Genomic DNA, 26,790 nt, shown 5'->3' with positions numbered 1-26,790 from the left:
TTACTTCTTGCTTCCATCAAAAAACTTCATTTTCTCTGTGTGCACCGTGTCTCTGTGTCTCAGTCGTGGGATAGAGGATGCTGAGTGGCCTGAGATGGGCCCACTAGAGTCTGCTCCAAACACACTTGTAATTTGTTTAGTCACAACAACTGTTTCTCTACTTTCACTTGATGATTGCCTCGTTACGTGCCTTTCAACAACTGTTGTCTTGCCACTAATTTCCTTTGTTTCTTGCTGAAAGGACATCCCGCTTGCTGATTGAGCATGGAAATGTGTCAGCGGCATGGTGCGCTGTGCTTCCGGAGTTGCTTGTATATTTGATGTTACGACATGTATTTTTCCAGATTCCAGCTTGAGAGTATCCAGTGATGAAGAGGACGTTTCAGAGGACAGAATGGTGACTTTCTCAGGTAAATCCACTGAGGCCAGCTCAGTCATGGTTGAAGTAATGATGTTACTAAGCATCTCCCCGAGCCCCAGCATGGCATTTGGGTCAGAGAGTTTTACTGTTACCTTGGTGGGTGAGGATGAATACAGGCCAAATTGTTCACTCGTCACTGTGGAGCTGATGTCAGCAAAGGCATCAGATGACTGGATTGAGTAGGTTGTACTCATATCTTCATCACCTGTGTCACCTGTAGGGCTCTGTTCTGTCTCCAGTTCACCTTTTTCTTCAATCTTCTTCTCTGTTTCTGATGGGGACGACATGAACCGTAACCAGCCACCCTTCACAGGACTTTTTCCTGGTTCTTTCACAATATTTGATTCCTTTTCCTTTGTCTCTGACTGCTTCTTGTCTTCAGTTGTCCCATCATGTTCCTCTGGCGATTGACTAAAAGTAAGCTTAGGAAATTTAAATTTGGTTTCAGCAGGGGATGGATCAGATAGTTCCTCTTTTGTTGCAACATCAAATTCAACATCAATGGACTTGAGGATCTCTCCAAATGACGTTAAAGTTAATTTGGGTGATTTCCCTGGTCCTTGTGGCTCAACTTCAACTTCCAATTGACTTCCGTCTTCACATGCAGCATCAACATTAGAATCACCCTCAGGTGTGCCTTTTAGATCCACATTTACCTTTCCAAACTTGGAGAGTTTCAGTGTCGGCATTTTAAATCTTGATGGTGATCCTTCAACACTTTTCTGTTCAATTTCCGTCTCAGGTGTTTTAATTTTCAACTCAGATTCTTTAACTTCTATTTTACCCTCTGGGAGAGAAACATCTACTTCTTTGGAACCTTGCTTTGAAAATGACATTCTGGGTAATGAAAACCTTGGCTTTTTCAACTTTCCATCAACATCTATTACCGGGGCGTCTGGTGAAATAATGTCAGCAGAAGGTTCTTTCATGTGAACCTCTGGCAGTGAGACTTCTGGTTTAGTGACATCAACTGTAACCCCATCAATGTTTGTTTCTTTGTCCACCTCGGGTACTTCTACAGTGACATTTGACGAAGCTACTCCAAATTTAGGCAGGTGTAGCGAGGGCATTTTGAATTTCGATGGTGATCCTATCTCTGGTGATTTGATTTCCATTTCAGGTTGTTTCACAACCACTTCTGCCTCTGGAATAGAAATGTTAAGCCCTGGAGAGATTACCTCATCTTCAGGTGTTTGAACACTTTGCTTTGAAAATGAAAATCTAGGTAATGAAAACCTTGGCTTTTTCATTTTAGCATCAAGCTCTACAACAGGTGCCTCTGGAACCGAGATAGCAGCAGAAGGTGATTTCATTTCAGCCTCTGGAAGTGAGACATCTTTTATTTCTGGTAATGCAGCATCAACTTTACCTCCCTGTTGAGGAATGTTAAACTCTGCCCCATCAGTGACATTTGAGGAAGTAACTCCAAATTTAGGCATGTGCAGTGTTGGCATTTTGAATTTCGATGGTGATCCAATCTCTGGTGATTTGATTTCCATTTCAGGTTGTTTCACAGACACTTCTCCCTCTGGAAGAGAAATGTCAAGCTCTAGAGGGTTAACCTCAACTTCAGGGGATGGAATGCTTGACTTAGAAAATGAAAATCTAGGTAATGAAAATGTTGGCTTTTTCATTTTAGCATCAAGCTCTGCTACAGTTGCCTTTGGCACTGAAATGGCAACAGCAGGTGTTTTTATTTCAGCATCGGAGACTTCAAGTGCTTTAGCCTCTGGTAATTTGATATCAACAGTGGGAATTTTCACTTCTGCACCATCAATATTAATATCCTTCTCCACTTCAGGTACCTCAGCAGTAACATCTGGAATAGCAGATCCAAATCTAGGTAGTTTGAATGTTGGCATTTTGAATTTTGATGGGGATCCCTCAGTCTGCTTTGCCTGAACTTCAATTTCTGGAGTTTTAACTTCGACCTTAGCATAAGGGTCTTTGGTTTCAACATTTGGGAGTATGACGTCTGATTTAACTTCCGGTAATGTAACATCTACTTCCACTTTGGATGAACCGAAATCTACTTCTGGGGCTTTTACTTTAGGCAATGAGATGCCAAACTTTGGCATTTTAAATGTGCTTCCTTGCCCATCTTGCCCCACTTCTGGAGCTTTAATTTCCATTTTGGGCTCTTTCACTTCTACTTTCCCCTCTGGAAGAGAAACATCTACAGTTGGAAGATTTACATCAACTTCAGGGGCTTGAACACTTTGTTTTGAAAATGAAAATCTTGGTAATGAAAACATTGGCTTTTTGACAGGTGAGTCATCTATGGAAATGCCAGCTGAAGGTTCTTTCACTTCAACCTCTGGAATATGGACTTCTGCTTTGGCCTCTGGTATTGTGACATCAATTTGAGGTGCTTCAAAGTTCACATCAACATCTGGACCTTTAATATTTGGCTTTGAAAATGAAAATCGTGGCATTGACCAGTTGGTCTTTCTCCCCTTGTTATCATCTTCTAATGTAGGTGCATCTGGTAGAGAAATTGATGCAGAGGCATCTTTGGCTTCAATATCAGTGAGTTTGACCTCTGCTTTAACTTCAGGTAATGTGACCCCTACCTCTTTCTTTTGTAAACTTAAATCAATTTCAGGTCCTTTTACTTTTGGCATTGAGATGCCCAGACTTGGCATTTTGAACTTGCTTCCTTGTCCCTCAATTTCTAATTCACTTTCTGGTGCTTTAATTTCCATTTCAGTTTGAATCACCTCCAGTTTTCCCTCTGGAAGTTGAATATCTACCTTTGGAACGTCGACATCAACTTCAGGTGCTTGAACACCTTGCTTTGAAAATGAAAATCTTGGTAATGAAAACCTTGGCTTTTTGAATTTGGCATCAAGTTCTGCAACAGGTGAGTCCTCTATGGAAATGCTACCTGAAGGTTCTTTCATTGCAACCCCTGGTAGACTGACCTCTGGTAATGTGACATCAACTTGAGGGGCTTGAAGTTTGACATTAACATCAGGAAGTTCAACTTCTGCTTTGGCTTCTGGTAGTGTAACATCAGCATCTGGAACACTGACATCAACTTCAGGGACTGGAACAGATTGCTTTGAAAATGAGAATTTTGGTAATGAGAACCGTGGCTTTTTCAACTTGGCATCAAGTTCTGCAGCAAGTGGCTCCTCTATGGAAATACTAGCTGAAGGTCCCTTAACTTCAACATCAGGGAGTTTGACATCAGCTTTAACTTCCGGTAATGTAACATCAACTGCTGCTCCCACATCAGGAATATTAAGCTGGGTTCCTTCAATGTTGATTTCTTTCTCCACTTCGGGTACCTCTACAGTGACATTGGGAAGGGTTGTTCCAAATTTCGGTAGTTTGAATGTTGGCATTTTGAATTTTGAAGGTGAGCTTTCAACACTTTTTACTTGAACATCGATCTCAGGAGCTTCAACCTCTACTTTAGCAGAGGGGCCTTTGACTTCAACATCTGGTGATTTGATTTCTGTTTTAACTTCTGGTATTTTGACATCAACATCTTTCTTTGATAAACTGACATCAATTTCAGGGCCTTTAACTTTTGGCAATGAGATGCTAAATCTTGGCATTTTGAACTTGCTTCCTTGTCCATCAATTTCTAAGTCAGTTACGGGTGCTTTAGTGTCCACCTCGGGTTGCTCCACCTCCACCTTTCCCTCCGGAAGAGAAACATCTACCGTTGGAATATTTACATCAACATCAGGGGCTTGAACATTTTGCTTTGAAAATGAAAATCTGGGTAGTGTGAAACCTGGCTTTTTCAGTTTGGCATCAACCTGTACTGTTGAGGTGTCTGGTGCTGAAATTGTTGCAGTGGGCCCTTTGACTTCAACACCAGAGAGTTTGATGTCAGCATTTGCCTCTGGTAACGTGACCTCCATATTTTTCTTTGACAAGCTTAAATCAATTTCAGGTCCCTTTACTTTTGGCATTGAGATGCCCAGACTTGGCATTTTGAACTTGCTTCCTTGTCCATCAATTTCTATTTCAGCTTCTGGTGCTTTAATTTCCACCCCAGGTCCTTTTACCTCCACCCTTCCTTCTGGAAGAGAAACATCTACTTCTGCATCAACTTCCGGGGCTTGAACACTTTGTTTTGAAAATGAAAATCTAGGTAATGAAAATCTTGGCTTTTTAAACTTTGCGTCAAGTTCTGCAACAGGTGAGTCCTCTATGGCAATTCCAGCTGAAGGTTCTTTCACTTCAACCTCTGGAATATCGACTTCCATTTCGACCTCTGGTAATGTGAGATCAATCTGAGGGGCTTCAACTTCTGGACTTTTAATATTTGTCTTTGAAAATGAAAATCGTGGCATTGACCAGCTGGTCCTTCTCCCCTTGCTATCATCTTCTAATGTAGGTGCATCTATAGCAATTGTTCCAGATGGTCCTTTGGCTTCAATATCAGGGAGTTTGACTTCCGCTTTTACGCCTGGCAATGTGACACTAACCTCTTTCTTTTGAAAGCCTGAATCAATTTCAGGTCCTTTTACTTTTGGCATTGAGATGCCCAGACTTGGCATTTTGAACTTGCTTCCTTGTCCTTCAATTTCCAATTCACTTTCTGGTGCTTTTATTTCTACGTCAGGCTCCTTCATCTCTACCTTTCCTTCTGGGAGGTGAATATCTGCCTTTGGAATGTCGATATCAACTTCAGGTGCTTGAACACTTTGCTTTGAAAATGAAAATCTTGGTAATGAAAACCTTGGCTTTTTGAACTTGGCATCAAGTTCAGCAACAGACGAGTCCTCTATGGAAATGCCAGCTGTAGGTTCTTTCACTTCAACCTCTGGAATATCAATTTCCACTTTGGCCTCTGGTATTGTGACATCAATTTGAGGGGCTTCAAAGTTTACATCAACTTCTGGACCTTTAATATTTGGCTTTGAAAATGAAAATCGTGGCATTGACCAGCTGGTCTTTCTCCCCTTATCATCATCTTCTAATGTAGGTGCATCTGGCAGAACAATTGTTGCAGAGGCATCTTTGGCTTCAATATCAGGGAGTTTCACGTCTGCTTTAACTTCTGGTGCTTTAATTTCCATTCCAGGTTCCTTCATCTCTACATTTACCTCTGGGAGAAGGATATCTACCTTTGGAACATTTGCATCAATTTCAGGTGCTTGAACGCTTTGCTTTGAAAATGAAAATCTGGGCAATGAGAACCTTGGTTTTTTGAACTTGGCATCAAGTTCTGCTGCAGAGTCCTCTATGGAAATACCAGCTGAAGGTTCTTTCATTGCAACCTCTGGAAGATTGACTTCTGTTCTGACCTCTGGTATTGTGACATCAACTTGAGGGAATTCAATGTTGACATCAACATCAGGAGGCTTGACTTCTGCTTTGGCTTCTAGTAGTGAAACATCTGCATCTGGGACATTGATGTCAACTTCAGGAACTGGAACCGTTTGCTTTGAAAAGGAAAATTTTGGTAATGAGAACCTTGGCTTTTTCAACTTGGCATCAAGTTCTGCAGCAGGTTCTTTTATGGAAATGCTGGCTGAAGGTTCTTTGACTTCAACATCAGGGAGTTTTGCCTCAGCTTTAACTTCTGGTAGTGTGATATTAACTTCTGCTCCCACATCAGCAATATCCAGCTGAGTTCCTTCAATGTTGATTTCTTTCTCTACTTCAGGTACCTCTACAGTAACATTTGCTCCAAACTTAGGTAGCTTGAATGTTGGCATTTTGAATTTTAAAGGTGAGCCTTCAACATTCTTTACTTGAACATCGATCTCTGGAGCTTCAAATTCTATTTTAGCAGAGGGGCCTTTGACTTCAACATCTGATGGCTTAACTTCGGTTGTAGCTTCTGGTATTGTGACATCAACATCTTTCTTTGATAAGCTGAAATCAATGTCAGGGCCCTTAACCTTTGGTAATGAAATACCAAATTTGGGCATTTTGAACTTGCTTCCTTGCCCATCAATTTCTAATTCAGTTTCTGGAGCTTTAATTTCCACAACAGGTTCTTTCACCTCCACCTTTCCCTCTGGCACAGAAACATCTGCCTTTGGAATATTGACATCTATATCTTTCTTTGACCAGTTGAAATCAATTTCAGGTCCTTTTACTTTTGGCATTGAGATGCCCAGACTTGGCATTTTAAACTTGCCTCCCTTTCCTTCAAATTCAGTGCCTGTAATTTTGGCGTCGCCATATTGACCTTCAGTATCAATGCAAGGTGCTGAGATGGCAACTTCAGCTTCCACTTCAGGAATTGTCAAATCAGCTCCATCAATTTGTATGACTTTTTCCATAGCAGGTGCATCTGCAGTGACATGTGGATGACCAACTCCAAATTTAGGCATTTTGAAGGTTGGCATTTTAAATTTCGATGGTGAACCTTCAAAATCTTTTACACGAACTGCAACCTCTGGAGCTTTGGCATCTACTTTAACCACAGGTCCTTTGATCTCAAGTTCTGGATGTTTTAATTCTGTTTTAGCTTCTGCTAGTGTGACATCAACATCTTTATTTGATAAGGTGAGGTCAATAGCGGGTCCTTTTACTTTTGGCATGGAGACGCCAACACTTGGCATTTTAAACTTCCTACCTTTTCCTTCAATTTCAGTGTCCGTAGTTTTCACATGTATAGATGGACCTTCAGCGTCAATTCTGGGTGCTGAAATTTCAGCTTCCCCGGTAGGAAATTTCACATCAGCTCCATCAATCTTTTCCATTTCGGGTACTTCTACAGTTGCAGTTGCTCCAAATTTGGGTAGTTTGAAGGTTGGCATTTTGAATTTAGCTGGTGAACCTTCGACACTCTTGATTTGAACTTCGGTTTCTGGTGATTTGATTTCCATTTCTGGTGATTTCATCTCCACTTTACATTCTGGAAGAGACACATCTGCCTCTGGAAGATTGACATCGGCTTCAGGGAATTTAATGCTTGGTTTTGCAAATGAAAATCTGGGCATTGAAAACTTTGACTTTTTTAACTTGGCATCAACATCTTGTCCAGGAGCCTCTGGCACTGAAATGGAAACTGAAGATGCCTTAACATCAGCCTCATGCAGTTTTATTTCTGCTTTGGCTTCTGGTAAGGTGACCTCTACATCTTTCTTTGACAAGCTTAGATCAATTTCAGGTCCTTTGACTTTTGGCATTGAGATGCCAAGATTTGGCATTTTAAATTTGGTTCCTTTTCCCCCACCTTCTGCTTTTGCACTTTTCACATCTATACATGGTCCTTCAGTATCGACCCAGGGTGCTGTAATGTCAGCTGTGATGCTGTTTGTAGGAATCGTCATCTCAGCACCAACAATTTTGATGTCTTTATCTAGTCCTATCTCAGTTTTTGACTTATTTAGATCCTGATTTATTTTTATGCTTTTCTCATAATCTTCTTTCTGCTCAGTTACATTTCGTTTAGGTAAGTCTATCCCAATGTCAGGGAATCGTATATCTGGTTTTGCAATTCCAAAGCTAGGCATGGTTAACTTTGCCTTCTTGGATTTTTTGTCTGTTCCATCAGCCAGATTCTCTGCCTCGACTTGGTCATGCTCTGCAATAGTTTGGAAGCCTTCAATTTCCATTGTTTTCTTGGTTTGTTGTACCTGAATTCCTCCCTTTCCTTGTGTAACGATGTCTTCCATTTCGTTGAGTTCTATTTTGATTTCACCATCACTTTGTTTTGCTTCAGCTTCCTTTTTTTCCACTTTGGTCTCAATAAAATATTCCTGGGAAGTTAAATATTCTTGTCTGATCTTTGGCAGTTTGACTGACAGAATGTCTGAAGATACTTTTATGTCAGATGTTAAATGAGCGTCCTGCTTTGTTTTGGCATCTAAGATTTTAGTTGGGGTTCCTGCTGGGGTTTTCACTGTTATTCTATGTGCATTGGCATCTATCATTGTAATTTCTTCAGGAATAAGCATTCCAGAGGTGTCAACTTTAGGCAGCTTAAATCCAGGCAATTTCGAAACTGCCTCTCTGACACTGTCCATATCAATTGCCATTTGGACAGTTTCCGCTTGAAGTTCTGTCTTCTTTGTTGATGCATCTTCCATACCTGGTATCACAATATCCTCTCGTTTGGGAAGCTGTGTCTTTGAAAGTTTAGCATAGGGATCCTGCATCGCATCCTTAACATTCACATCCATTTTCTGTATGGTTTCTTCAGTAGTAATGTCAGTGAGCCCCATATTAGGCAGTTGGTATGTCTTTGTGTCTTTCTTTTCTTTGCCTCTCTTTGGAGATTTCTTTAGAAGCCCCATATCAGACATGTCAAGAGAAATGTCCACATTAGGCATACTCATTTCAATATCAGATGGCCCAGTGTTAGCTGAAGGCACTGCTGAACTGTCATCGCTAGTTACTGTAAGTAATTTGTATTCGGTTGTCTCTGCTCTTTCCATACTTGCCCCCAATGTCTTTAGCCTTTTCGGTGAGGATTTATCTTTCCCCATAATTCTTACTTTCAATTCAGACCTCTCTTTCTTCTTTGATTTTGTCCCATCAGGAGATCCCTTAGTAGGGGAAAGTTTTTGGTCTGCCAGAGCCACGGTTAGATCGGTTGTTTTCAAAGTGCTGTCCAGACTGATGAGTTCTACTTTGTGTTGCTCAATTTCAGGTCCAGTCAATTTTTGATCCTCCAGATTTTCAGCTTTATTGACTTGGGTTGTGTCTTCTAAGGTGCCTTGTATGTTTGATACTCCTTGATCCTGGTCAGGAGGTGTGCTGACACTGCCCCTCTTTTTCAGACATGAAAGCTTTACCTTATGCTTCTTCTTGCCCTTGAGAGCCTCTTGAGTTTTGATTGGTGACTCTGTGTCACTTGTAGTGGGGCTTAGCTCAAGCTTTCTCTGCTCATCCGCCTCAGAGGAACTGTGAGACCTCGTGAAATGCTTCTTCTGCCCTTTGCCGAACGAGGAAAACTTTGGCCATGAGATGCGAGCGTTGCTCTGTCTTTTTGTCTTCCCTTGCCTCCTCATTACTGGAGAACCTTCTTCTTCTTCCTGTTAAACAACGAAAAACGTAAACGTACATTTTTAACCCCAAGACTACTTGTCACACAGAGTCAGAGGATGGAGCATAGGTATAGTTACATTGATGGCATCAGGTTGGATGACTGGTTCGCTCTCAGACAATTCCGGCTGGCGTTTCAGACAGAGCTTCACTTTGTAAGCCTGGGCATGTTCCAGAATCTGGAGGGCATCCTCATATGTCACGTTGTCAAAATACACAGTGGCACTCAGAATCTGATCACCTGTGTAAACAAGAGGAACATGATTCAAGACCATATACCAAAGCTCCCATTCTGTTGATTTACTTTCTGTAATAAAATCAGCATTCGGTGTGAAATAGTAAATGCACCACATGCTTTATAAGCCCATCAGCAAATGATTTCGTAACCAGTTTTAGTTATTCTTGTTCTGCTCAACCTAGGCGGTATTCACCTACACACCATACACAAGCATTCTCAACCATCTTCAACATACTATAAAGTGTACTACTCTGTACATTTGTTATTGTATGAAACTATATTGAGATTCATTCTATTTCATACCTTGACAGATGCTGTTTATGTGCTTTGAATGTGTAAATATGTCTCTCTTTACATTTCGAGATGTTTATAGCTTTGGCTGAAATCATTGCAATATAGTTTCTAAGTAAATCCTGCATACACCTGTATACTGTATCTTTAACCTAATACTAACTATAATCAAGTATGACAAGGTTTGTTAATGAGCCTTTGCAGAATATAAAGTGTGACTTGAAAGTCAACTACAGTACATCGCATGGCTTGAGCAGTCAATTCAGTTAACCCATTAACCTCATGAACCCTAGTGTCCCTATTCTGGGGTGAACATTTTGCAAAAATAGCAGCTCTACAAGCTCACAACACGTCGCAACATGGCATGTAGTGTAGTGAGTTTGTAGATCAGATATGTTCAGATGTTTGATGGAAAAAAGAAGGGGTTTTAGAATAGACCCCTGTGGGACTCCGGTCAGAAAAGTATTTAGGGTTTAAGTGGTCAAACTATTTTAAAATTTTGTTCCTACGAAACAGTGTGGGTTCTTATGTAACAACATGTATGGGCACAAAGATCTACCCTTTGGCTACACCTATTGGCTAATGCCTTTGTACTGTCGAGGAGAACTTGACTGATAGATAAATAATGAAGATAACATAGGTATAAAATAAGAAAATGTATAAAAGATATATTGCAAACATTGTCAGTAGCCTATTACAGTTTCACTATCACTTATCAGCTTAAAGGAGTATTTCACACCCCAGATTTTATTTATTGATTGATTACTCATGCCATGGAGACTTAGTTAATTTAAAAAAGAAATTGTACCCAAATGCATTTGGGTCCCCATCCGGAATCAATGGGGGTAAATTCATTGCAATACATTTTTTGTATTAGGAATGTGACAGTAATTTAACCCAAGTCTCCATGGTAATAGGAAAAAAAAGTCATTTTATGTGTGAACTACTCCTTTAAGCTTAATTTATGCTTCGTCACATGACGGTCACCGGAAATTGCTGACCTACCAGCTCACAAGGTGCGACGCGTTGTGAGCTTGTAGGTCGCCCTTTTCCGATGCGCCACACCGCTGTGTAACAAGTATGAATCAGGCTTTACTTATGGTTTACCTTCTTTCAAACTCAGGTTCTTTGAGGCAGGCGACTCCGGCACCACTTGTTTAATGAAGATTCCATCCTTTCCCCCTCCACCAACAACAAGACCGTCCGCACATCCATCTTCTGCTGTATTCAATATCACCCCCGACTCAGGGCTGTGAACCTCCTGCAAAGGAACGAAAACAGTAAGTTAAAGGAGGGATAAAACAGTGGTTCTCAACCTTTTTACACCAAGTACCACCTCAGAAAATACCGGTATCTGTCTCTCCAAGTACCACCATAATAACTTATGTTAGGCCTACCCCATCCTATTCAGCTATGCACAGTTAACACAGGAGGCAAACGTATTCCTTAAATTCATGAAGATTTTTTAGTTTTTGTTGCATTCCTAAGCCAATAATTTGATGACCAGGTCATCGGCCAGATTTAGCCGTCTGTGAACTTCACGTGCAAGCTGTGAGAAATACACACTATGAGCTTGTATATCTGCTATATTTTAAATATCCAACTTATAATTATATATATATTTTTTTTTAATACAAAGTTTTGCGGTTGATAGTGATACCCAATAAATCGATCAGCCGGCACTGCCCGGCAGGCCAAGCTTGGGAGATAGAAATCCTGTATGACGCGCACAACGAAAGCTCAAGTTTAAAATGCTCTACTTCAGTGTCACCAAATATTACAATACAAATTTCAATAAATAAATATGCATGTATATGTGCAAAGAAATACATGAAACCAAGAACATTTCCCCAAAATGCAATAAAAAAATGATCTCTCCCAGCTTACCCAACCCCCAGAGTCAAAACAGTGTTGATTTTGTTGACTAAAACTGTGACGAAAAACTATCGTCGAATACCTTTTTTCACTGACAAAAACGAAATAAGAACTAAATAGAAACTAAGCTACGACGTCGATGACTAAGACTAAATATATTGACAATTTCGTCAACAAAAAAAAACTAGACTAAAATGTTGTGGAGAGACAGGTGGAGAAGAGAACTAAAAGACAAGTTGTTTTATGTTTGATTGCGCTTGGGTTACGCTCTGAAAATAGATGCTGTGAGGTGTTGTTAGCTCGTAGATCGACTCTTTCCAGCATTTAACCAAGTGCAAAATCATCCATTACGACGCCATCAAGGCCTGTCAAATACATTTTAGTCGACTCCCACTCTAACAGACCTTGAGGCAATTAAGGGGCCGTTCCACTAATCTTATCCGAGGGACAGGCCTTCATTTTCCCATACACCTGCTGGCGCGCGCGCGCGTGCGCGTGTGTGTGTGTGTGTGTGTGTGTGTGTGTGTGTGTGTGTGTGTGTGTGTGTGCGTGTGCGTGTGCGTGTGTGTGTGTGTGTGAGTTTGTCTAGCTAATACTTATGGGGACTAAACGCATGTTCACACAGTCACCTGCAGGGGACCTCTGACAGTGTGGGGACAAAATAGTAGGTCCCCACAACGGTTAGGGTTATGGTTAGGTTTAGGGTTAGGGTTAGGGTTAGGGGTTAGGTTTAGGGATAGAGGTTAGGGTAAGGCCACAGGACTTGCATAAAAATGAATGGAAGTCTACGTAATGTCCTTACAAGTGTGTGTGTGTGTGTGTGTGTGTGTGTGTGTGTGTGTGTGTGTGTGTGTGTGTGTGTGTGTGTGTGTGTGTGTGTGTGTGTGTGTGTGTGTGTGTGTGTGTGTTCAGAGAAAATTATATAATTATGTCTTACCTTCAGTTTACTCATCTTTGGAGTGGAACGCTTGTCAAACAGAGACCCAAGGCTTTTCTTGCTTTTCTTTCCACTACCTCTTTTGTGAGGCGACTCATGTTCTAGATCACCCTAAAAGAAATACAATAAACAACATTTAAATACTTGACCATAGATATGAGTTCAGTCAGAAATATACATTTTATTATTTAAAGGACCACTTCACCCATTTTCAACCTATCTCCATATACTCTCAGTGTCTCAGAGGGGGCCTTGGACAGAAACCCGCATAGTGACATCATCAATGGGGAATACAATTAAGCTGGTATAAACTGCAGGCTCTCTTTTCTTGGAAAGTTAGCATGCTATTATAGAAGCCTTGTTCTCACATTATAAAATAATCTAATAAGAAATGTGAAATCTTGTTTGAAATTAAATATCGGCATATAAGTGATATCTGATATTACACTAATTGTATATCAGTTCTTGAGGTAATTGTTCATCCCCCGAAAGGCTAATTTGAGTTTTGGGTTACATCAAATAAGTTGATGTGTCCAAAAACGTAGTTACTGCACTTTGGCTTTGCAGGGCAGAGATGATGTCACTGGTAGGCGGGATTCTGATTCTGAACTGTCCCACAAACACTCCTCTGAGACACAGACTGACCAAGTAGACGGAAATTTCATCATATCATAATAACCATTAGTCAGGACCAATTACATGAAGATGTTGAAAAGTTGAAAATTGGTGGACTGGTCCTTTAAGCTGGATTTTTTTTAAAGAGAGATGACTTAACGACTGAGAACACATTCTTGATTTAAAACAACAGGACACATAATTACATATTAGAGTTGCAAATATGAGACAGTTATAAGTTTCTATCACTAGCTACCATAAATAAACAGTGCCTTGCTCAATGGAACCAGTTTGTAGTTGCTGAGTAGGAGAACGGATACAGGTCAGGTGGGCTCTATAGGGACATCTGGGCATCTCGATTGGAGAATTGGAGAAATATTAGGCCTTGATTGTTGAATATTTAAGCATGTAATGATCATGTAGACTTTCTTTTACTTAAGACCATTTTTAAAAATGTCTTTTTACAATTTGGACAAAATAGGTAATTTTACATCGAGGTGCCCAGATGTCCGTAGTGCCCAGCTGACCTACCAGGAGGACACTTGGTCTCATTCAGTTCCCTCACCAAGACTAAAACTGATTACATAATGTCTGTAGTGTAGAGCCCGACCGATACATCGGTCAATTCGATATATCGGTCGTTTTGGAGCTATCGGAGGGGTATCGGATATCGGTGAATTATTCCACCGATATCCGATATTAATTGTCTGTAACGTGTCTGCGGAGACAGCATGAAACCCTGAGTTATATAGACCTATTTGTGGGCAATACCAGAATTATCCAGCAGAGTGCAGTATAATAGTCCAAGACGCAAGCCAACACTATAGAGCATCGCAGTGAGGTGTCGGAAGCAAGCTGGCCATTCATATTTACCATAGGGTTTTTCATTATCAGCCACAAAGTCGTAGCAATTCAATGTACACTTACCGCTAGGCTGGTGGTTGTAAAATGGTTCCATATGCTCCTGTAGAACCCCCGAGTATGTATGCAATCACTCTAGTTTTAGTAAAAACACGTTTTAATCAAGATCGCACGGAGAAGAACTGCATTTCCCATACTGCTAAACGTAAAAACGACGTCTGTGATTGGTCTAGCTTCTTCTTCTTTCACATATCTTGCGGTTACCGCGGAAGTAGCTTACTGCCCCCTGTCTTCCCGGCAGATTATTGCACGTCAGCAGAACTCCCGTGAGCGAATACTTTCTTTTACAAATATGATGCACTAGTTAAAGATGACGATAAGAGAGTCCACAGAGATGACAATCACTACATTTCAGGCCATATGCTGGCCTGGATAACTAAACTGAGCATGATTTAACGGCTATATTTCAGGAAACAACAACAACATTCGCAAAGCATTCTGGGAGTGTAGTTTCCGCAATTTTAAAAATAATGATGTACACAGTCTTGTACCCTGCCATTTCTTTCAGCTTTCGAATTAATCTTTGCATTCAAAAAAATGTGAATATTGTCATGATTCCTCTCCAGCCGAGGTGGCTTTGTCCAAGGCTTAAAAACGTTTAAATAAATACTTTATGAAATGTCTATGCAAGAAATGAATGGAGAAAACACTTCCGACACCAGAGTGAGGACGGGGTGGGGCTTCAACTGCGATGCTCTATAGTGGAGTTGCTGCCTCTCGTGTGTCATTCACTCACCACATGTGCTGTATAACTCTGATTTTTCATTTTGGGGTGAAGGAAGGTGTGTAGACCTATGTGAAAATCCACAGAGAAATATAGATGTCTGACTAGGCCTACTATATAACCAATTGGAATGAAATCTGCTCAAACTGTCTGATATACGGATACAGAACCATATATACTAAGGCTATATACCGGTAATGTCTGGTGGACATTTTTTTTTAATGTTTTGTAAAAAAAAAATATATATATATATATTTTTTTTACAAAACATCGGTATCGATATCGGTATCGGTGCTCTAGCACTCTCCAACATCGGATATCGGTATCGGACGAAAAAAATGGTATCGGTCGGGCTCTACTGTAGTGTAAACATTAACTTTCTGCCTCCCAAAAACAGATTATTTATGAAGTGGTGCTTCGTACCTCCTTGTCACTGTCTGCGTATTTTTCAGGGTACTCTTCAACTGGAGACGATCCTTGAGGACGTGGTCTCTCTCCCTCTACGTGAGATGGCTCGTCACATATCTGGAGCGTAGATCAACGGTCAGTGAACAATTCCACTCTCACATTGTCATAACGATTGTTATTTTCATTTTTGGATTTTAAAGCCCTTTTATTCTGTGTAACTTTGCACATGAATAAAAGTACACCCTGCTTTTTGATAAGAATTGTTACGATTAGATCAGATAAAACGTTAAATCCATATGGTTTAACTGGATCATTACAGACACAAGGATTCAGATATCAAACCTAACAAATATTGATCATTTTACAAAATATATTTTAGGTGTGTATAAAACAATTTGTATGGTCCTAATATACATATAAATATAGATGCTGCCTTGCATCTCATACACAATGCATTCAATGAGGATTCCCAACAAGATACAGATTTATTTTATGTAATTATCCTTATGGAAAATCTTATCACATCAGTACCTTCTAATGATTAGAAGGTACTGATTGTGATAAGATTTGCCATAAGGATAATTACATAAAAGTTTAGATTAGAATATAATCTAAACTAAAGCTAAATTACAGGCTAATAGACAATTAATTTAAAGGACAACTTTAGTTTTTTACAACAAGGGTTCATATTTTAGATTGTAATTAAAGAATATAAAAGATGAGTGTTAAAGTTATTTCATTTACTTCTTTCTATTGTTTTAAAGATTCTTATTTCAGTGTTTGGGGGCATGCGTACAAGTGGCTAAATATGTCATTTTACAAAGAATAAGCCCATTTCCAAGATACAATGCAACCTTTCATGGTTGGATGTGACTTATGGGGGCTAGAAGTGTTACTGTAAATAGCAATAAAGAAACTGCTGGCTTATTGTGTCTAAAAAGACATATTTAGCCACCTGTATGCATGCCCCCATGCGTACGCATGCCCCACATTTTAGCATGGTAAACGCGATAAAACAATAGAACGAAGCAAATGAAAACATTTTAACACTCACTTTTTCTTTTCTCTAATTACAATCTAAAATATGAACCCTTGTTGTAAAAAAACAAAGTTGTCCTCAGAGCACTGATCAAGTCACTCACTGAATCATCCTCTGCACCCGTTTCTGGCCCCCTCAGCCTCCGCCCGGCTCCTGTTCACAAACACACAGATGGAGGAAAAAAGATACTCTTAAGTTATCGTGTCTTCCATCTCTGTGAAAACATTATCTTAGACGTAACATTGCAATTCGTCTTTGAAAATACAAGAGAAGGGAATTATAGTATTGACAACTTTCAATCTGACATCGATAATTTGGGCAACTTGGTGTCCCTAATTTTCCCCAAACTTCCAAATAGTTCTAAAAAGAAGAGACTTTCAAAAATAGCAGGAATAGCAGATCTACATGCCACTCATTGCTCGATATGGGCTATTTTTGCTATTCCATATGACAAAGTATAAGGAAACCTAATAAGAATGTACCCAATATGTCACGCAGCGTTGCATTGATTCTTTTAGTTTATTTTATTGTACAGGCTTATTTTTAGTTTAGTATCATTGTACAGGCTTATTTCATTACGTTATTTGAGTAGCTCTAGGTCAGATGAGCAAGACAAATTACATTTAACCACATTCAACCTGACGTCCCAACAATACATTGCAGATCCACAAGCTCGCGATGCAGCGCGACGCATTATGAGCTTGTAGATTGTCTATTTTTGAATAGCAAAAGTGTAATATAGAGCTTAAGTGGTGGAATGAACAAATAATGATGTTAATATACTCTCTTGACAGCAGCTGCATGATAAATAATTGTCAATTTGCTTGTTTCCACACAATCCCACACAATATTACATTATTTTATTCCGAATAAAGTGCAGCTAAAGAAATGTTTGTAAGAATACTACTAAAACATCTTAGACCATGATGTGTCGGAGATTATTTGACTTGATTCAAGCAAGAATGGGATGTAAAGAATGCTCATGCAATCCAAAGCAGGTGAATTGGGAAATATTCTTAGTTATTTATTGTCCAAATATTCTCTGCAAAGTAAGCTAGAAATCCGCCCCATCCAGCAAAAGTTGTTTTGAGGCTCCTCTGAGACACTGAAGACGAGACTATTTGGAGTTCTTCCTGGCAAGAATTCCCCAGAGGGAGCCTGCTTCCGCAGCCGACTGTTAAGTGATCCTCTCTATTGATCCTGAGATTTGACTTAGAGCTACCGAGCAGCCTTGAGGGCTGTGGAGAGGGAATGTATTTTTCCAAATGAATCCGGCCAGCCAATGTGATAGCTATACTACATTTACAGCAGACACATAATCCCACTTAAATATAAATCTTTTGATCAACCATGCACATGTTTTATAAACATGCATTGTGTCACAACTGACAAATGATTATGCGCAAACATGTCTAATGAATACAGATGTCCCTTTACCAAATCAGAGGCAAAACAAAAGTGCTGCCAACAAATTCTCAAATCACACAACTACTGCTTTCTCCCCCGCTGACATCGATAAATGCTCCAGAACTCTAACTGTAAGCGAAGCATCCAGCTGACACGGGTAAAATTGCCATTAAGTGTAGGTTAATGCCTTACCTTTACAGAACAGTGGGCCCACTGTGAGTAGTTATCACAATGAACACTCATTATTCCTGTCTGACACACCACAGTCTAGACATGTTGTGAAACTGAATAATCAAAACTGAAATATCTAAGCCACCTACACGCAGGAGTCAAGTGCTGTGGAAATCACCATCATGTTATCCCAGCACAGAGTGTCCAAAAATAACCTCAACTACAAGGTTTTAGAGGGTCTCAGCACCAGTCAGTGAGCGGATAGCCAATTAACTAAATTAAGATACATAATCGCAATGTACCCAGTTTGATTATGGCTGGAGACCTCCTGTGTTTGCATGTCCTTCTCCCACTCATGGTCCTGTGTGTAGCTTTCTCTCTGCTATCCTGCCCCAAATCATTTACATTTTAAAATAAATAAAAGTAATGTCATTTTAGAGGTTGTTCAATAGTTTTAGCACAAACAACTCTGTCAACTCACCTGCAAGTACTTTCTCTCCCTCTGTAAAATGGCTAAATCTTAGTGGTGCTTAGTCCTATCTCTACAGGCTTGAGTGCACTGCCAAGTGGCTAATGTGATTTGTACAGACAATGGTCTGCCTCTGATGGAAAAACAAGGCGGGACGCAACACAGAGTCCTACTTTTAGTCTGTGGTCCATGTAATACTTTCTGTTACCATGCTACCCTTTTTGAACATGTATTGTGAGGAACTTGAAAGCCATTCTGAAGTTCTGTTCCTGCTAGACAGTAACATCTTTTTATCCTCTGTGAGGCTGCTAATCTATACTGTATCTGCAGGCCATTACTTATTGCATTGCACTGCAGTACAGCAGTGTCAGCCAGTGAAAGTAGCTGTATAATGTCTGTGGTTTGAGGTCTGTGGACAGAGATTGTTGGAGTCAGAATAAAAGATCATTACCAGGTATACAAAATGTTTGGGTATTTGTCTTTGCGGCATTATTTAGAACAGAGACACTTTCCAAATTTAGCCTACTTTCAGTATTTTCAAATACTGTATGTATGCAAGACATGAAGTATCCAAATACGTTTCACTCTACATAAATATTAGTATATTAGAGTTAATAGTTTCAACATACTACACTTGTACATTCACTAGTGCATTGGAAAATATAAACAAGATGCGAGGCGTTGTGTGGTTGTAGTTCTGCTATTTTCAGTAGTTTAAATCATTTTTAAAATGATGAATACAAAACAAACGGTTTTGGACCTACAAGGTTTCCACCCGACAACAACGATATAGTGTTCTCTATGTGGTGTTTCAGTCCCGTGGCATGGCTTGATAATGTCCTGCACACCAGTCAGTTTGCTCGCCCGTCCAGTACCTTCCCTAAAGACTGGCAAAGCACTTAGAAGAAACTCCTTTACCTAATATTTGTCATATGGGTGCCGCAGTGCAGTGGCTTGATAAGGGCTCTCACTCTGGACCAAATTTGTCAAAATGAGATCACATTGCAAAACAATTTACTTCTTTTAAAACCTTGTTTAGTCATTTTATGACTGAAGGACTATATGTACGTAGCACATGATTCTGCAGTCATCTTTTTTAGGGTTTATTGGTCTCAGTAGAGACATTTGTCTTGGACTATTAAGAGTAGTTCATTACATTCCATAAATCTGATTAACAATACATTCGTACTGCAACAATTTAATGATATACCCTTTGTATAAAAGGCAGTAACATAATGGCATTATATGAATAACCTATTGTAATCATGCAATACTAATGTTTCGACTGTACAAATTCAGCACAGTAACAACACAGCTAAAACTTATGTTTGAACCTGTCTTATGTGGATAATTGTATCAAGTACAGGGCCCTCGCTGATCTTTTCTATATGACAGTGCAAACCGGGGTAGATCCTGAAGTGTTTTACAATGCTAATCCTGTATGATTCATTTTTGGGTGCAACTGCAGCAGTGTATTTGGGTGTGGCATATCCCTCCAAGCATGCCTCCTGAGTCCCGTACTAATGTGGCGATGAATCCGTCCTGTATTCTGTCGGTTGCAGCTGCTCAGTTTGGGACAGTGAGCTTTTTCACAAGTCAGACAAGGAGATTGACATATCTGAATCCTCAAATGACCGTTAAGCTTTCATATGCTAGGACAAAACTATGTTGCCAGTGTTGATTCATATTATAGGACTAGAATCCTAATGGTTTATATACTTTTGTTTGTTATTATTTACCACACATTTGTGACCAACCGTCTGCCAGTTCTCTGACATAACCAGCTCCAACATGCTTGCTGTTACAGTGTGTACTGTACTGTATGTAGTTCTATTTGCCCAGTACGAGGGAGGCTCCCTTAAGCTTGTCAGTTAGCTAAATTAATATAATACAGTTGATTACTTGTCCTCCGCTCCGCTTACAGGGAACCAGGATTTGGATTCTGACCATTTTTCCCGTATAACAGACACAAGCTCCTTTCACTGAAGGGCAGTTTGTTTGTATCCCAATTTTAATACGATTTGAACCACGGGCAAAAAGAAAAAAAGAAGGGGGAAAAAGCGGAATTAGATTTTCTGCACAGATGATGTGAACATGGGACTGCCATGGCGCATGATTTCAATCTAGTAATCTGGAACTAATGTCCAAGGAGTTTCATCATTGCTTAGGAATTACAGATTTTAATCTGCCCCTATTCCCATGACATGACTCCATACCAACAAAATATTGCGCTGTCGGGTGGAAACCTTGTATGTCCAAAATTGAAAAATGAATTAAATTGAAATTGAAAAAAAAAAAAAAAAAAAAAAAAAAAATACAAATAAAAAAAACAACCTGTGTTCCAGTGGATCCAATGAAGTTATTATTTAATCACAAGCCCTTGTTAATACTTTTAATTTCCTAAATATATAAATAATAATAAAAAAAAAAAAAAACATCTTTTTAAACCACTTTCCAACCTGGCATCCCTATTTTAGGAATGTTGCATCACGAGATGTTGTGAGCTTGTACATCTGCTATTTTTTCTTTTCTTTTTACCTGACGCAGTAAAGTATAAAATAGGGAAAATCATTTATGAAAAACATAAATAGATTAAATATGGAGATGCAAGTGTTCTGCCCTGATAGCGACGACACTGTGTGATGATACTGAGTCATGCAAATAATTAGCAGTGGTCGTTTGCTTGGAGTCCCAGACGAGTGGGATTTACAACATAAGGATGAGTCATGGGGTGTCAAGTAAGGTTAATTTAAATCATCAGTGTTTACATAACAAAACTATATGTGTGTGTGTGTGTGTGTGTGTGTGTGTGTGTGTGTGTGTGTGTGTGTGTGTGTGTGTGTGTGTGTGTGTGTGCGTGTGCGTATATATATATGTTTAATCCAAATCTCCAAAGTAATTAGTAGGCCTATCTAAAGTTTTCAAATGTATTGTAGAGGAGTAAAAGTACAATATTTGGATCCGAGATGTAGTGGAGTAGAAGTAAAAGTATTGGAAACTAGAAATACTCAAGTAAAGTGCAAATACCTCACAATTGTACTTAAGTACAGTACTTAAGTAAATGTACTTAGTTACTTTAACACCACCGCAAAAAACGTCCCCATCTACCAAAACAATAAATACAGCGAGAGGGCAGTGTGTTTCTGCAGATAAACACCACTACACTACTGCAGTGGCTGATGTAAAACAATCATTTATTGTTTTGTTATGTAATCAACACTAGCGAGGGGTCCGCTCAATATGCTGACGGGCTGCTGTTCCGACTAGCGTTGGCAGGTTAGTTACTCGTCACGGTTACTGAGGTTAGGGTTAGTTTTAGTGTCGGCATACCGGCCTGGTTTCAGGGTTTCCAGCCCATAGACCCCGCCCACTCTCAGAGTGGACTGTCTGAAATCAGGCTATAATCACACAGCAAAGTTGTGTACTCTGCCTTTAATTAAACATGTTAAATGTACTTGACTTTTAAATGCTTATCCATGACCTGCTTATGTAAGACCTATTTGCAGTGCATGGCTCTCAAATGTTTTCTTGTCAGAGACCCCCATTTTATGTCTGTCTGTCTGTCTGTCTGTCTGTCTGTCTGTCTGTCTGTCTGTCTGTCTGTCTGTCTGTCTGTCTGCCTGTCTGTCTGCCTCATAGAGTTATTAGAAGAATAGAGAGGACACCAGATATCCCTGCCCGACCACTTGCATTGAGTTGCTCACCCAGCGCATGGGGCGTTTTCACCCCTTCTTCCGGGTAGTAAAACCGTGGCGTTGTGGGGCCACTGTGACGCATTTTGCGTCATAGCTTGTGTTCATGGACGCGCTGGGGCTCCAATTCATGAACGAGCACTTCCGGTATGAACGCGCGTCAATACAAAGAAGCCTAGTGCGCGTTCAAAACGGCCACTATGTCCATTGCGCTTCAGGGCTCCACCAGGGTTCTGGGGGCTTGGTCTGCCTGCCCATTCGGTTTAAATATGTTCTTGTTGACCTCTGGAAGCAATGTCTCACTGCCCAAATAACAAGTAATTAGGCTTGGCCACACCCCTTTTTAGCTCATTTGCAGCCTGATTCCTGCTATGTATCCTCCTGCTATATAGACCTATCCTATGCTACATATCCTGCTATATACAGTAGTATAGGCTACTTTAATTTATCATAAAGCATCAATTCAATTCAACTATGTAGCGCTCATGCTGAGAGATTTTCATTGCAAATTGAAAATATGTCTTTGTTGTTTTCTACTTTTTAAACTAATTAACCTTTTATGACTTTCTATTTTAGAAAGTATGACAATAATATGACAATATGATGTAACAGCGACATTACAGTGTCAATGTGACATCATCAACATGACATGATAGATTCACAGAGAAGCTAAGCCATATCAGACCCTAACCATCTGAGATTAAATTAGATTTGGAACAGGAAAAAGGTTCTCACATTTTTTACTTAAGTAAAAGAATCAATACTGCAATATAGAAATACTCTGTTTCAAGTAAAAGTCCAGAATTAAAAATGTACTTGAGTAAAAGTATAAAAGTATTGGCATTTAAATGTACTTTGTGAGCTTGTAGATCGCTATTTTCAAATAGCCTAGGTGTAAAATAGGGTTAAAGTGGGTTAATGTATTTTTTCATAATATAAATAATTTGTTATCGTAACTAGTAACTACATTTTTTCAAATAATAATGTAGTGGAGAGTAAAAGTACAATATTTGGATCTGAGATGTAGTGGAGTAGAAGTAAAAGTATTGGAAATTGGAAATACTCAAGTAAAGTACAAATACCTCCAGATTGTACTTATGTACAGTACTTAAAGGGGCACTCCACCACTTTTCAACCTATGTTCATATAATTGGTCCTCACTCAAAAATAGCTTTTTTTTTTTTTTTTTTTTTTTCTCAGAGGAGGGCTGTGGGCAGGTCAGAAACCCATAGTCTTGTGACATCATCGATTGTCAATCCAGCTTATAGAAACTGCAGGCTTTCTATTCCTGAAAAGTTGCAATTTTAAAGTGGAAGCCATTGTTCTCGCGATAATAAAAATCTAAATATTTTTTTCAAAAATATTGATTAATTTTTTTTTTGGAAAATGATGATGTCACAAGACTATGGATTCTGAACTTCCCACAGCTCTCCTAGGAGACTTGGACTGAGTAGAAAAAAATTGTGATATTTTATCATGAACATTAGTGAGGACCTATTATATGAAGACAGGTTGAAAAGTGGTGAACTACTCCTTTAAGTAAGTCTATTTAGTTACTTTACACCACTGGCACTGCTGAATAGTCATTCATTGTCTCCACCAGCCGAAGGCTGAGGGAGAGTATGTTTTCCCCTCCGTCCGTCCGTCCGTCCGTCCGTCCGTCCGTGCGTCCGTGCGTCCGTGCGTGCGTGCGTCCGTGCGTGCGTGCGTCCGTGCGTCCTCGCAGTTTGTGAACAGCTAATCTCAGTCACCGTTGGCCCGATCGCTGCCAAACTGAGCACACACACTCCCTGGATGCCAATCTAGAACCTCTGCCCCACATTTTTCAAATCAGCCTCATGGTGGCGCTATAACAGGCCGATTTGTGTGGCCTGGTTGTTACCAGCTAATCTCCGGCGCCGTTGGCCCGATCGCTGCCAAACTGAGCACACACACTCCCTGGATGCTAATTCAGAACCTCTGCCCCACATTTTTTAAATCAGCCTCATGGTGGCGCTATAACAGGCCGATTTGTGTGGCCTGGTGGAGACCTGTGCTCGGAAGAGCACTGCTTCTAGTTCTTATATGTGCTCTCATTGGGCTAACTTCTAGCCAATGAAATAATAGAGACATTAAACTGTTCTTCACGTTGCTGCGGACCCTCTGGAATCCCCTCAAGGACCCCCGGGGGGTCTGCAATTAAACGCCACTTTGAGAACCATTTCTCTATTCCAATGTGGTACTTTCTGGAGAAGAACAACAAATGCAAAAACATACAACTCTAAATGGCTAAATGGGCTGGTTATATAGAATTTATGTTTGATTATGTATTCGTTTTTTTAATCCACTAACTAATCAACGTTCTGCACTATTGGTCTGGGGTGGGTTGTCGACAACCACATGTCTCCTCTGCCAAACATGACATCGCCAGCTGCTTCTTTTCACCTGACAGTGATGAGTTTTGCGCTATACTGTACTTCCCTAGTTCCACTCCTTGCTGAACAGGTGTCCAGTCCCAACCACCCTATATGGAGTTGGTAGTGCAGTGATAAAGAACACCCACCCCTAGCGGTTGGTTGGAGTGCCCAGGGCAAGCAGGGGCACCGCAGAGGAATCGAACATGGTGGCGGGCCGGAACTATGCCCCTGCACCACCTGGATGCCCTGCCCTGTATGTCTAATAATATGAATTTAAAATGAGAATTCACCAAATACAAACATTTGTTATTAATGTATTATAATGGGTAAAATATCCGCATGAACAGGTACTGTTGAGAGCTGTTAAGCTTGGCATACATATCAGTTTCTGGCAATAAGTATCTCTCTGTCTCTGCATCTCTGTTTCTCTTGCTCTTTCTCACCTCTCCTCCCCTATGCTCCTGCCCCACCTTGACATTAGATATGTCATTCTTCAGAAAAAACGTTGTCTTTCTGACCTTGAGCTGCTTGCCTGGAACTATTTGAGCACCATTAACATCTCTGCATCTTCAGGCAGATTATGCTCAACAGACGCAACCTCATTCAGAGTTTCAGGCAGATGTTGATATAAAGCTGTAGGTGACAATTCTCCGGTCGAAACCTTCCTTTAAGCACCAGTTAACATAATATTCTTAAATGCCATCAGTAAGAAATGGCTATGAAATGACTCAGGCTTTGCTGAGTTTGTTTGATGGATATACCGTTTTTTGTCATTTAAGCATTTCTGCCACTTTCTCCTACCCCTGCATATTGGCTGCATGTCATTTTGGCAGTGGGAGAGTTCAATCGGTTCATGCTGCCTTGGATGCCTTGATTAGACCGCACTGACTAAACACTTCAAACCTGAATGTGATGAAGCTGGGAAAATCTAAACAAAACATATACTATCCAGGCTACTGCATTGAATCTGGAAGCACCAAATAAGTGCCAGAAATGTACAGCAGTAATAATCAGTGCATACAGTATCCATACCCCACAGTAGGAAATGTGAGACGAACGCTTAATGTATACTTGGACATGTAATACGATAAGAGGACGTGACATGATAGACTAGTTAGGTAATAAACATATTTAGCATTGATTTGTATGCCAAATTGTAACTTTGCAGCTTATATTCACCGGTACTCTGGATTTCACTCTACATACATACAGTATACATATAATCCAATTTCATCTGATTCCTGTAAAAGAATAGAATAGAATAGAATAAATGAATTTGCTGTGTCATGAATATTGGTAATACCCTGCAAGCAATGACGTGCTGCAACATGACGTAATGTGTAATATATTAAGATGTTAATCTGTTTAAAGTTGTTGATTTACAGAACTTTTCCTATTTCTGTTAGGCAATGACATTATTATTTATGGCAAGCTTAGGTAGTTTTACCGATATTCACACAAACTGTGGGGCAGTTTGTATTCATGTATTCATCAATTTATCGCAATATTTGAGCTATGGTATGACACCAGTGCCGTTTTCAGACACATTTTCAAAGATTACAATATATTTTTAGTTTGCCATGTTATCTACACTTTCACAATTACTTTGATGACATTGTTTGTATACATTTGGTCATGCCAAGAAGTTGTGTCTGTGTCTGTTCGCCTTCAAGTCGCATCCTTCATCCACCTGTTTCAGACGCTGGCAAAGATAAAAACAAACAAGCGCAGAGCAGTCTGGAGAGGATGACATCTCCAAACCCTCCCCTTCTCACTGCAGACACACCCAGCACGCACTGCAGCCAGCAGGTCAGTGGCACATCCCAGCATCAGCACCAGCCTCTCTCTCTCTCTCTCTCTTTTTCTCTCTGTCTGTCTCTCTCACCCTCTCTGTCTGCCCCTCTAACCCTGGCACATACACACACACACAAAATCACTCACACCGCACCACTGAACCCTGGTGCTGAATCAGTGAATTTGTTCAGAGCAAAACAACAGAAACAGAGAGCAGCGTGAGAGGAGGGGGGAAAAAAACAGAGAGAGACGGCAACCCAAAACAGAAGGAGACAGCTGAGAGAACAGAGTAGACACACACACTGAATAATATAAAATGAGGAGACAGAAAACAGATTAGGAAGAATAGAAAGCTATGTATGCCAACCCGTGCCTTGAGAGGCATGCCAGTTGGGGAAGGCCAGGTGGAAGCAGTCACACAT

The 26,790-nt window shown here is 40.1% G+C and overlaps 1 protein-coding gene across 1 annotated transcript; it reads right to left on the bottom strand.

The window, feature by feature from the left end:
- LOC308306222 (uncharacterized protein) lies at positions 1-26,790 on the bottom strand (the record flags this gene model as incomplete). Its single annotated transcript, XM_080751121.1, has 9 exons — positions 1-832; positions 3,346-3,470; positions 4,870-9,381; positions 9,472-9,632; positions 11,028-11,181; positions 12,733-12,843; positions 15,416-15,517; positions 16,543-16,592; positions 26,736-26,790. 9 exons carry the CDS (start codon positions 26,788-26,790, stop codon positions 1-3), a joined length of 6,102 nt encoding a protein of 2,033 aa, XP_080607247.1.

This window comes from Nannobrachium achirus (genome assembly GCF_963921795.1).
Source record: "Nannobrachium achirus genome assembly, chromosome: 20".
In the NCBI taxonomy this organism is placed as follows: Eukaryota; Metazoa; Chordata; class Actinopteri; order Myctophiformes; family Myctophidae; genus Nannobrachium; species Nannobrachium achirus.
This window is presented reverse-complemented; position numbering and strand designations above follow the sequence as displayed.